Here is a 12497-nt window from a genome sequence, read left to right as displayed (position 1 = left end):
CCTTACTAAAGATTCCAATTACCTGTTCCTGGCCAGATACAAAGGTCTCTACTCTATCCTCATCCTTCTCAATATATCTGCCACCTTTGATACTTCGTTTATTTCATCTAGCTGCCCCCTATGAATAAATTACCCGAGTTTATCAGTCATTCCCCTTCCCTTCCCGTGTTTGAAAGCAAATTGAAATCCATCTTTTTGATTTAGCCTTCAATCCTTAATCCTACTCCTCTGCCCTCCAACCCAGCCACCTGATTAACCGTTCCCCTTAACTGTATCCATGACATCCTATTTGTCTGTCTTGGCTGTTTAGATTGTAAGCTTTTTCGAGCAGGGACTGTTTTCTTTTTTTGCTGACTCTGCAGCGCTATAGAAATAATTAATAGTAGTAACATAAGAATAGCCTTACTGGGTCAGACCAATGGTCCATCAAGCCCAGTAGCCCATTCTCCCGGTGGTCAATCCGGATCACTACCTGGCCAAAACCCAAGGAGTAGCAATATTTCATGCTACCGATTCGGGGCAAGCAGTGGCTTCCCCCATGTCTTTCTCAATAACAGACTCTTTGATATGCTGTCCTCTCTTGGTTTTCTTTCTATCTCTCCCTTCGCACCTTCAGTGTATGCAGCATTGGTTCTTTCTCCAAAGAGTGCTCCTGCTCAGTACTGGTCTGGTTGGGCCTCAAAAGTGACGGACTGGGTCAGAAACTGATTGAGTGGAAGACAATAGAAGGTAGTGGTCAATGGAAAACACTCTAAGGAAAGGGATGTTACCAGTGGTGTATCTCAAAGTTCTGTTCTTGTGCCTGTTCTTTTTAACACTAGCTTTATAGCCCGTTACATTAACGGGTGCTAGAATATATGTGTGTGTCTGTCTTTATTTCTTTCTCTCTCTCTCCTTAGCTGCTTTTTCCTGTCCATTCTCCCTTCTTTTTACCTCCCCTGTATCCACCACCACCCCTTCACTGCTCCCTTTATCCAGCAGCAGCCCTTCTCCCTTTGTTTTACCTCCCCCCTGTCCATCAGCACCTCTTCCTGCTCCCCCTGTCCAGCAGTAGGCCTCCCTTCATTTCCCCCCCCTTGTCCATCAGCACCTCTTCCTGCTCCCCCTGTCCAACAATAGGCCTCCCTTCCTTTCCCCCCCCTGTCCATCATCACCTCTACCTGCTCCCTCTGTCCAGCAGTGGGCCTCCCTTCATTTCCCCCCTTCCTGTCTATCAGCACCTCTTCCTGCTCCCCCATGACCAGCAGTAGGCCTCCCTTCATTCCCCCCCTGTCCATCAGCACTTCTTCCTGCTCCCCCTGTCCAGCAGTAGCCCTCCCTTCATTTCCCCCCCCTGTCCATCAGCACCTCTTCCTGCTCCCCCTGTCCACGGGAGTTAGTACAGGGCCGGTGTCTGCTGTTCTCCCCATAGTCCTTGCCGCCCCCCCTTCCCTTCCTGCAGACCGACTACCTACCCGGCGATTCAAGCAGTGTGTGCAGCAGTCTTCACACGCTGCTTCGGGCCCTTCTACTGCCCTGATTTACTCTGGCACGTCCCTGATATCATCATCAGAGACGCGGCAGAGCAAATCAGGGCAGTAGAAGGGCCCGAAGTAGCGTGTGAAGACTGCTGCACACGCTGCTTGAATCGCCAAGGTAGTCGGGTCTGCGGGAAGGGAAGGTGGGGGGGGTGAGCGGCAAAGGACTCGGACTCCTCTGGTCTGTCGTGGAGGGCGGCCCGGCTCGATTTCAGCCACAGGGAAGGCTCACCGCCCCAGCTCCGTCCCCGTCCGCAGCCCGTCCAGGCCTCCCGCGCTTTCTCAGCGGCCCGGCTCGCTCGGTTGGTTGTTTTTTTTGTTTACCTGGCCGCTCCGCTTCCTGCATTTGGCTGCTCTCCGCCGACAGCCGCCTGCCTCAAAGCCCTCCTTCCTACCCTACCCCTAGCATGGCCACTGGCCTTGAGATTGCCCTGGTCTCGGGGCGGGCGAGGACGGCCCCTTGCCCAGCAACGCTGCTTCTCTCCATCCCCGCCAGTGATGTACTAAGCACGCACGCGCACTCATGCTGCCACACCCCGACAGAAAAGGAATCAGGGAACACGCGACGCAAGTGCGCATGCGCGGCTAGCATTTTATTATTTAAGATTTTTTGTAAGCGATATTGTTGAAGGGCTGTCAGGTAAGATTTGCCTCTTTGTGGAAGATACTAAAATCTGCAATAGAGTAGACACCCCAATTGTGTGAATAACACGAGGAAGGATCTAGCGAAGCTTGAAGAATGGTCTAAAATTTGGTAGCTAAGAAATGTAAGGTCATGTATTTGGGCTGCAAAATCCAAAGGGAACGGTACAGTTTAGGGGTTGAAGAACTTTTGTGATGATCTAAAGGTGGCCAAACAAGTTGAAAAGGTGAGCTAGGTTGAAAAGCGAAAGCTAGGAGGATGCTAGGGTGTATATGGAGAGGTATGGCCAGTAGGAAAAAGGAGGTATTGGATTCTGGTGAGACCTCATTTAGAATATTGTGTCCAATTCTAGAGACTGTACCTTCAAAAAGATATAAACAGGATGGAGTTGGTCCAGAGGAAGGCTATTAAAATGGTGCATGGTCTTCATCATAAGGCATATGGGGACAAAGATCTCAATCTGTATACTTTGGAGGAAATGCGGGAGAGGGGAGATAAAGAGATATTTAAATACATGCGTGGCATAAATGCACACAAGGCAAATCTCTTTCATTTGAAAGGAGACTCCAGAATAAGAGGGCATAGGATAAAGTTAAGAGGTGTTAGGCTCAGAAGTAATCTAAAGAAATACTTTTTTACAGAAAGGGTGGTAATGTGTGGAGGTGGTGGAGAGTAGACAAAGGCTTTTCTGAATTCACGAAAGCATTGGGCAGGCACATGGGATCTCTTAAGAAGAGGAGGAGATAGTGTGTTGTGGATGGGCAGACTAGATGGACCATTTGGCCTTTATCTGCCATCATATTTCTATAATGAGAAACATGCTGTGATACCTCTTCTGATTTAAATATTTTACGTAAACAGACTACAACACCTCCTCATTTTGAATAGTGGTTATAAGCATTAAATGTAGGAGTTGGGCTTGATAAAGATAAGCTGATTCACCATCTTGAAGACAAGTTTCTATAATTTTGAGAAGATCTAGTGAGATTGGTTAAACATCACAAATCAAATTAGGTTTTTTCCACATTTTTCAGGCATTTATAAGAATACATTGAAAGCCCACACTCAATGAGTAAGTGGTGATAGTATCAATTTGCAGCTGAATTACCTGTCATTCAGTGCATTATTTTCTAAGGAGTACAGGTTTGTGTCCTAATTGAACTGGTATCAGAAGACTTGCCTTGAAGATAAAAGGGAGAAACCCAAAAACAAAGATATTAGTAATCTAAAACTCAGGAGCCATGCGAAGGAGAACGTCCTGCTGCTTTGACACAGTCTATCAACATGTCCCCAAGATGTCCACCAGCAGCAACTGCATTGGAACATTGAAATACCTTCATAATCTTCAGGTGATGTTGGGAGACAGAGCCAAATCGGAGCAAACATAGGACGTATTTGGTGTAAGAACCAGATTAATTTTCATATCCTGGGTATCCTAAAAATCCTGCCTGGAGAGTTTTCTATTCTTATATGTTTGCAGTGATGTGAGAAGGAGGAATAAGAGAGAATAGTAGTCTCAGAAATAATGGCAGTGGTAGCTTCACAGCATAGTAACATTCATAGTAACTTATCGCCCTACTGTGACTTGTTAAGATCAAGCAGCAGAATGAAACTCATTTGATGATTAAGCTGAGAGGGAGGAAACCTCTGGAAAAATTGCTTTGAGGTTTTTCATTAATTGCTGTTGAAATGGAAAACACTCAAGAACATGCACATTTTCATTTAGTAATCTGCAGGGAGAATGTCTCACAGGGATCCATTTTTGGCACAAACCTATTCATTATAGTCATATCCCTTCTAGTAAATCTCATTCAGTACCTTGAGTTGATACCATTTGCTTATGCTGGCTTGAGGACTAAACATCCTTACTTGCCTGGATATGTCTAGGCTTCAAACCAAGCCATTCAGTCCCTTAACAGTGAGCTTGTTATTGGCTGCTTGCTGTTAAAATCCTGAAAAATCAAGTGTACTCCTGTATACCAGGCAAGGTCATTCAGTTACTTCTCTCCCAATTTATATTTCAGGTGTCCAGAACCCTCAGTGAAGATTTTAGGTGTGATTATAGCCCCAGTCTTGAACTTTTAATTACATATGTTGGTCTACTCGACATTATTTATAAAATATACCATTGAAGATTTTAATTTAAAAAAATAAGCATTAAGAACTTCATAACATGCAATTGCTGGCAGAATAACGTCAGCGTGCTAGACCAGTGCTAGCGGTTTAATCTTTTTTTACACTACTGTTCAAACCTGTTGCTGATTGTTTTGTTTTAAAATCGGCGTACCAAATTTGATAGTTACTCGATTTAAAAGAAAGTGATTAAGCATTGACAGATTCAAAACGAATGCTAGGAAGTTTTTCTTTACCCAGCATGTTGTGGACATCTGGAATGTGCTTCCAGAGGGCGTAATAGGGCAGAGTAAGGTTCAGGGGTTCAAGAAAGGATTGGACAATTTCCTACTGGAAAAAGGGATAGAGGGGTATAGATAGAGGGCTACTACACAGGTCCTAGACCTGTTGGGCCACCGCGTGGGCGGACTGCTGGGCACGATGGACCTCTGGTCTGACCCAGTGGAGGCATTTCTTATGTTCTTATATGTCCTCAAAGGTCTAATGTCTTTTAAAACTATGTCACAGTTATAAAATGGAAAGCATAATTGCTATACAAAGAGGTAATTATAATAAATTTATAAAGATCTGGGGGCCATTGACAGCTTACTGTAATGAATAGATGCCGTTTTTTTATTGGAAGTATATTTGCAAATGGGGGGAGAGGGGGAGGGTGGGTTGTCTAAATTATATGGAAGGTTTTAACTTATAAATAAGAGTATTTATATTTATATATTTTTGTTTAAATATGAATGGAATGGGTGGGTGGGAAGGGAATAAACTTATGTATCTGATCTGAATATATTAATAAAATTCAAGTGATGTATTTAATCTTAAATGTTTTATTAATTGTACACTTGATGTAAGTTTTAAAAAATGAATAAAGATTTCAAAAAGAAAAAAAAACCAAACAAACTATGATTAGTTTGCTCTCTTGTCATCTACTTAATTAACTTGCACATAAACTGTCCTTGAATTGGTCATAAAAAATTTTGCACTACTACAATGACCTCTACTATGGTCTTTGAGTTATAGACATTAGATAAATACAACTTATTGAAAATATTGCAGTATAACTACAGGCTCCAAAGTTCTCATCACATGACCCTTTTGCTTAAAGAGGTAATCTGACTACCCATTACATATAGAATTTCATTTAAAATTTTGACATTCGTCCACAAAATTATTCAGAGTGGTCTTCTGCTATTTTTGTCATGGCTACTAATACCTTAGCCTCCATATCATATGCTAGGATCATTGCTTCAAAATCAACTTCATGTACCCACTTATAAACAGACTATTTTTAATTCTATCAGAAGCACTATTTTTAGTATTTCTGGTCCCACTATGTGGAATGTTCTCACTGCATTTCCACGACTATGACCCTTATATTGAATGTTACGAGGACCAAGTTCAAAAGCTGTAGGACATAAGTTTGATTATGCATAAAGGGAAGGAGGGCTTAATCGCTGTGAAGCTATACTTGCTTTTTACTCCTCTTTTAAGATTTGGAAAATTTATCTTCCTACTACTTCTGTTAGAATTATGTAAGCTACTGAGAAGGTCTCTCCAGTGAGCAGGATAATGAGAAATAAACTTGAAATTTGAAGATCAACTTTTATTACTAAAAAAAAGATTTGTAACCTTAAACTGCTTGATCATTTAAATTTTGGGCCAGTACTTGATTGACATGCATTACCTGTGCATTATAGACTCTGAGTCCAATTCATACTGCAGATGATAAAGAAATATGTCCTCTGGGTTTTCCAGTGAAAAAAACCCCCCAAAAACCCAGTTCCACCATTTATGGTGACAAAAATCCCTGTTCAGAGGGTAGCTAGTAGAAACAATAAGACTACTTGAAATTTGGAATTGAAAAAACAAAACTGAAACACAGGTAGTTCCAGATATTTGAACTGCAACCTATGCTTTGCTGAATTGGGCAAAGGGTCTTTTGACCCAGAATAGAATCTGGTCACTCAGATCAACATTCACTTGCTAAGTCCCAGAATGACCGCCCTTACAGAGTAGCACAGGCATATGAACAGATGTGGCTAATATTGTACAAAGTTCTACAAAAATCCATGAAGTATGTTACCCTTCCCACTTTATGTACACAGTCCCTGCCTCTTCCTTTCATATTAATTAGAGTGATGGTTTGGTATTAACAAAGAGGTAAATATTCAGCCATCGGTGATCAGTGTTTTGCTGACCACCACTGGTGCTATACCCAGAAATTCAATGCCAGACTATGTCTGGACTCCAGCACTGAATTTCTAGATATATGGAGCTGATGAAAACATAGCCCGTTAAGTGTGGTATTCAGCCCTTAACTGTTTATGAAGAGCTGCATAAAAGTGTGGCTATGTTTTATATGGTTCTGTTTATGCACTTATCTTAGCTGGTTAAGTACTGACTCTGCCCCCAGAATACCCACAAAATAGCTGGTTTTGGTTTGGGCACTGACAGGACATTTTCAACAGTACTATTCAGTTAAGAGCCACTGAAAATGCCTTATTAGCCCTGAACAGGCACTTTTAAATGGCTAAGATACTCTGCTGGGCATTTTGAATATTGGACCCACACTCCTTAGCTTTTGCCACATGATAGAGGTGAGAAACTAGTGTGGAATCTTTCTTACATTTGTCATAACTTTAAGACTACTTCCTGATACACAGCAGTTAATCTCTACCAACTGAAATGCATGTTTGTAGATAAGCTGCCTACAGCAGGTCTCATTCTAACCAAATAAAGTAGGTTAGGGTAGAGGCACCCTCCCTTTGCTCACAACAGAGTCAGAGTCTTTGAATTCCGGTCTAGGGTCCCAGCTGTCATGGCTTGGGTTACATTCTTATGATTGGCTGTTGTCTGTCTTCCCTGTTTGGAGCTTTCAAAGAGAATATATGTAGAAGCTGTCTCTGGGTGAGTGCAGAGCAGCTGGCACCATGGATGTGCTTCAGAACAGCTCCCGCTAGCTCTGCAAGCCTCTGCCTCAGCCTCCTTTTCTTCCTCTCTGCTATGTTTCCTCTGCAGGCAAGATTTTAAGTACAGCAATTCAAGAAGAATCCCCTTTTTAAGAAAGAAATATTTGCAAGAATTTTGCCTCTTAATTGTTGGAAAAAAATCTTTCAAGTTATGCTATCTGACATTATTGAAAGTGACAAGAATCTTAATTCTTATTTGAAATTTCTGTTCACTTTTAAAGATAAAACGTATCACAGCCACTGCGGTAGTTGTTACTGTGCCTAACAGCATTTCAGTGCATTGGTGAAAGAGACTACTTCCTACAGAGGAAACACAGTACCGTTGTCTTTTTTTTTTTTCTTCTTCTTCTTCTTCCTTTTTCTTTCTTTTTTTGTTTTAAATGTACCTGCCATGCCTTTGGGAAGAATTGAGTGTCCACTCTCTGCCTCTTTGCCTAGGGACAGCAACCATGAGTGCAGAGTGTGCCGGGTTACAGTAGTGGGCCTCTCTGCTTACGCTAAACATATCTCCAGTCAACTGCACAAAGACAACGCTGATGCCTACGACAGAGTGCAGGAGGAGGGAAAAGAGGAGGCTGATGAAGAATATTTTGACAAAGAACTGATACAATTAATAAATCAACGAAAGCAACAAAGCTGGTGAGTTGTTACTCCTTTGCTCTGAGGAGGGAAGGGTGGTATGCATGTTTAAGAGAGATTGGTGTTGCTCTGATTTATTGTTATGTGCATTATCAAACTGAGATGTTTACCTGCCTATGGATTGCTGCTTCTCTACTGATAGAAAATAACTTTTATATTTACTTGATAATTTCACTGTGAAGAAATGGTAGAAATGATCAGGTCTATCAATTTTTAAACAGCTTATTTCTTGTTATGTAAAATAAAGTCGATTTGATAATATTTCTGAATCTCTCTACCTATAAATAATCCCACAAAGAATTTGTAAATCTATTACCGATATATATTTGCTCTGCTTTTAGCAGAGAAATATCTTTCATAGTGATCTGGGTTGGGAATGTATAGAATTACTTTTGACACTTTCATTTCCTGATCCTTGCCATAAGGTCTTTTCTAGTTCAAAAGGTATATGATACTTTAACCAGTGGGTTATTCTCTTTTACTCATGACTTTGTAGAAGGCATCATCTACCGTATTTTCACGCAAATAACGCGCACCCGTATAAAACGCGCACACGGGTATAGCGCGCAGAAATCACGATGATATGTACAAAAACTTTGGTATACCGCGCTCACGGGTATACCGCGCATGCTGCCCGACGCTCCTTTCGCCCGCCCTGACTTTCCGACTCTCCGTTCACCCCCCCTGACTTCCGTGCACTGTCCCCCCTTGAAGGTCTGTCCCCATCCTGAAAGCCTGATGCCTCCCCCCCCGACGTCCGATACATCCCTCCCCCCGAAGGACCGCCGACTCCCCAACAATATCGGGCCAGGAGGGAGCCCAAATCCTCCTGGCCACGGCGACCCCCTAACCCCACCCCGCACTACATTACGGGCAGGAGGGATCCCAGGCCCTCCTGCCCTCGACGCAAACCCCCCTCCCCCCCAACGACCGCCCCCCCCAAGAACCTCCGACCGCTCCCCCAGCCGACCCGCGACCCCCCTGGCGACCCCCACGACCCCCCCACCCCCCTTCCCCGTACCTTTGGTAGTTGGGCCAGAAGGGAGCCCAAACCCTCCTGGCCACGGCGACCCCCTAACCCCACCCCGCACTACATTACGGGCAGGAGGGATCCCAGGCCCTCCTGCCCTCGACGCAAACCCCCCTCCCCCCCAACGACCGCCCCCCCCAAGAACCTCCGACCGCTCCCCCAGCCGACCCGCGACCCCCCTGGCGACCCCCTCGACCCCCCCACCCCCCTTCCCCGTACCTTTGGTAGTTGGCCGGACAGACGGGAGCCAAACCCGCCTGTCCGGCAGGCAGCCAACGAAGGAATGAGGCCGGATTGGCCCATCCATCCTAAAGCTCCGCCTACTGGTGGGGCCTAAGGCGCGTGGGCCAATCAGAATAGGCCCTGGAGCCTTAGGTCCCACCTGGGGGCGCGGCCTGAGGCACATGGGCCCAACCCGACCATGTGCCTCAGGCCGCGCCCCCAGGTGGGACCTAAGGCTCCAGGGCCTATTCTGATTGGCCCACGCGCCTTAGGCCCCACCAGTAGGCGGAGCTTTAGGATGGATGGGCCAATCCGGCCTCATTCCTTTGTTGGCTGCCTGCCGGACAGGCGGGTTTGGCTCCCGTCTGTCCGGCCAACTACCAAAGGTACGGGGAAGGGGGGGTGGGGGGGTCGTGGGGGTCGCCAGGGGGGTCGCGGGTCGGCTGGGGGAGCGGTCGGAGGTTCTTGGGGGGGGCGGTCGTTGGGGGGGAGGGGGGTTTTCGTCGAGGGCAGGAGGGCCTGGGATCCCTCCTGCCCGTAATGTAGTGCGGGGTGGGGTTAGGGGGTCGCCGTGGCCAGGAGGGTTTGGGCTCCCTTCTGGCCCGATATTGTCGGGAAGTCGGCGGTCCTTCGGGGTGGGGGTGCGAGTGGTCCTGCCGGGGGGGGGGGGATGTATCGGACGTCGGGGAGTCGGCCGGGCAAGAGGGCTTGGGCTCCCTCTTGCTCCGATCGTGGATGCGGGTGCGGGTGGGAGCGCGTGCGAGCGGTCGTTCGGGGTGGGGGTGCGAGTGGTCCTGCCGGGGGGGGGGATGTATCGGACGTCGGGGAGTCGGCCGGGCAAGAGGGCTTGGGCTCCCTCTTGCTCCGATCGTGGATGCGGGTGCGGGTGGGAGCGCGTGCGAGCGGTCGTTCGGGGTGGGGGTGCGAGTGGTCCTGCCGGGGGGGGGGATGTATCGGACGTCGGGGAGTCGGCCGGGCAAGAGGGCTTGGGCTCCCTCTTGCTCCGATCGTGGATGCGGGTGCGGGTGGGAGCGCGTGCGAACGGTCGTTCGGGGTGGGGGTGCGAGCGGTCCTGCTGGGGGGGGGGGTGAATCGGGCGTCGGGCGGGGTGGGAACTATGTTTTAAAACTTTTGTATACCGCGCTCACGCATATAACGCGCGAGGGGTATGCGCGGTAGGTAAAAACGCGTATAACGCGCGCGTTATATGCGTGAAAATACGGTAACTTTTTCTCTCAGCTCTGCCTCCTGCATCTCTGGGCTGTGTCCCATGTCCTCAGTTTTTCCTTTAACAAATGAGCTGGAAGGTTTATTTCTGACCTGCTCTGAATTGAATTTGTTATTTGGGTGCTGCCAGCTGTTGATGGTGGCATCCACAGAGGTTATTCTATGGGCAAAAACTCATCTACATCTTCTTCAAGACACACTGTTGTCCTGCTGGTCTCTGCAGAAGCCGCTGACCTAGACGACAGAGGCATGTCAAAGTTTGCATTGGTGGCTCTGGTTGGAGTCTCGGAGAAAAAGCTTGCCGCTCCGCATATCCTCTTGCGTGATCCTGACAACAGGTGCCAGCCTTTACAGCTGGGGAGGGGGGGGCATTGCGAAGGTCACCCAGTTCAGGGCCTATGGTCGCCCTTGCAAAGGAACAACCGGTTAGGAGCTGCAAACCATTTGTCTAGCTCTACAGATGTTGGAGAAAACCCTGGAAGGCAAAGTAATCAGGGTTTCTCAGACAATTCCACAGCGGTGACCTACATCAACAAATAGGGAGGTACCAAGAGTACTCCATGGAAACTGGAAGCCTAGTTGTTTCGCTGGGCAAAAGTCCACCTGCAAACTCTATCAGCAGCACATATATTTGGAGTGGACAATGTACAGGTTGATTATCTCAGCCGGCAGACCCTAGTCCTGGAGGAGTGGTCCCTCTCTCAGAGGGCCTTCGACAGCTTTGTGTGTTGATGGGGGGTGTCCAACATTCAATTTGATGATAATTGACAGTTTACAAAAATGTCTCTCGATTCTTTGGACTAACTTACTACACTTCTTCGAAGGAATTAACAAACAGATGGACAGAAGTGACCCCATAGACATCATATACCTTGATTTCCAAAAAGCTTTTGACAAGGTGCCTCATGAACGACTACTCCGAAAACTGAAGAACCATGGGGTGGACGGAGACGTACATAGATGGATCAGAAACTGGTTGGCAGGTAGGAAACAGAGGGTAGGGGTGAAGGGCCACTACTCGGACTGGAGGAGGGTCACGAGTGGTGTTCCGCAGGGCTCGGTGCTCGGGCCGCTGCTATTTAATATATTCATAAATGATCTAGTAACAGGGACGAAGTGTGAGATAATAAAATTTGCAGATGACACCAAACTATTTAGGGGAGCTCGGACTAAAGAGGACTGTGAGGAATTGCAAAGAGACTTGAACAAACTAGGGGAATGGGCGAAAAAATTGCAAATGAAGTTCAACGTTGAGAAATGTAAAGTATTACATGTGGGAAGCAGAAACCCGAGGTACAACTATACGATGGGAGGGGTGTTATTGAATGAGAGTACCCAAGAGAGGGACTTGGGGGTAATGGTGGACAGGTCAATGAAGCCGACGGCACAGTGCGCAGCGGCTGCTAAGAGAGTGAATAGAATGCTAGGTATAATCAAGAAGAGTATTACAACCAAGACGAAAGAAGTTATCCTGCTGCTGTATCGGGCGATGGTGCGCCCACACCTGGAATACTGCGTCCAGTTTTGGTCGCCATACCTTAAGAAGGATATGGCGTTACTCGAGAGAGTTCAGAGAAGAGCGACACATCTGATAAAAGAGATGGAAAACCTTTCATACGCTGAGAGATTGGAGAAACTGGGTCTCTCTTCCCTGGAGAAGAGGAGACTTAGAGGGGATATGATAGAGACTTATAAGATCATGAGGGGCATAGAGAGAGTAGAGAGGGACAGATTCTTCAAACTTTCAAAAAATAAAAGAACAAGAGGGCATTCAGAAAAGTTGAAAGGGGACAGATTCAATACAAATGCCAGGAAGTTCTTCTTTAACCAACGTATAGTGGACACCTGGAATGCGCTTCCAGAGGACGTTATAAGGCAGAGTACAGTACTGGGATTTAAGAAAGGATTGGACAATTTCCTGCTGGAGAAGGGAATAGAAGGGTATAAATAGAGGATTACTGCTCAGGTCCTGGACCTGTTGGGCCGCCGCGTTAGCGGACTGCTGGGCAAGATGGACCTCAGGTCTGACCCAGCAGAGGCATTGCTTATGTTCTTATGATTCGAGCCTGAAAGCACTGGCATGGACGCTCTAGTACATGGACCATGTCATTTGAAGAATAGCG

The 12497-nt window shown here is 46.6% G+C and overlaps 1 protein-coding gene across 4 annotated transcripts in view; it reads left to right on the top strand.

Moving 5' to 3' along the window:
• ZNF106 (zinc finger protein 106) overlaps positions 1-12497 on the top strand; it is a 172553-nt gene that overhangs the window by 54025 nt on the left and 106031 nt on the right. For all 4 annotated transcript variants that reach the window (XM_033950714.1, XM_033950713.1, XM_033950712.1 and 1 more), the window contains one exon: positions 7695-7895. In XM_033950714.1, coding sequence (XP_033806605.1) covers positions 7695-7895 — 201 coding nt within the window. The remainder of the gene's footprint in view (positions 1-7694; positions 7896-12497) is intronic.

The sequence above is a fragment of the Geotrypetes seraphini genome, chromosome 7, assembly GCF_902459505.1.
Source record: "Geotrypetes seraphini chromosome 7, aGeoSer1.1, whole genome shotgun sequence".
Taxonomy (NCBI): Eukaryota; Metazoa; Chordata; class Amphibia; order Gymnophiona; family Dermophiidae; genus Geotrypetes; species Geotrypetes seraphini.
This window is presented reverse-complemented; position numbering and strand designations above follow the sequence as displayed.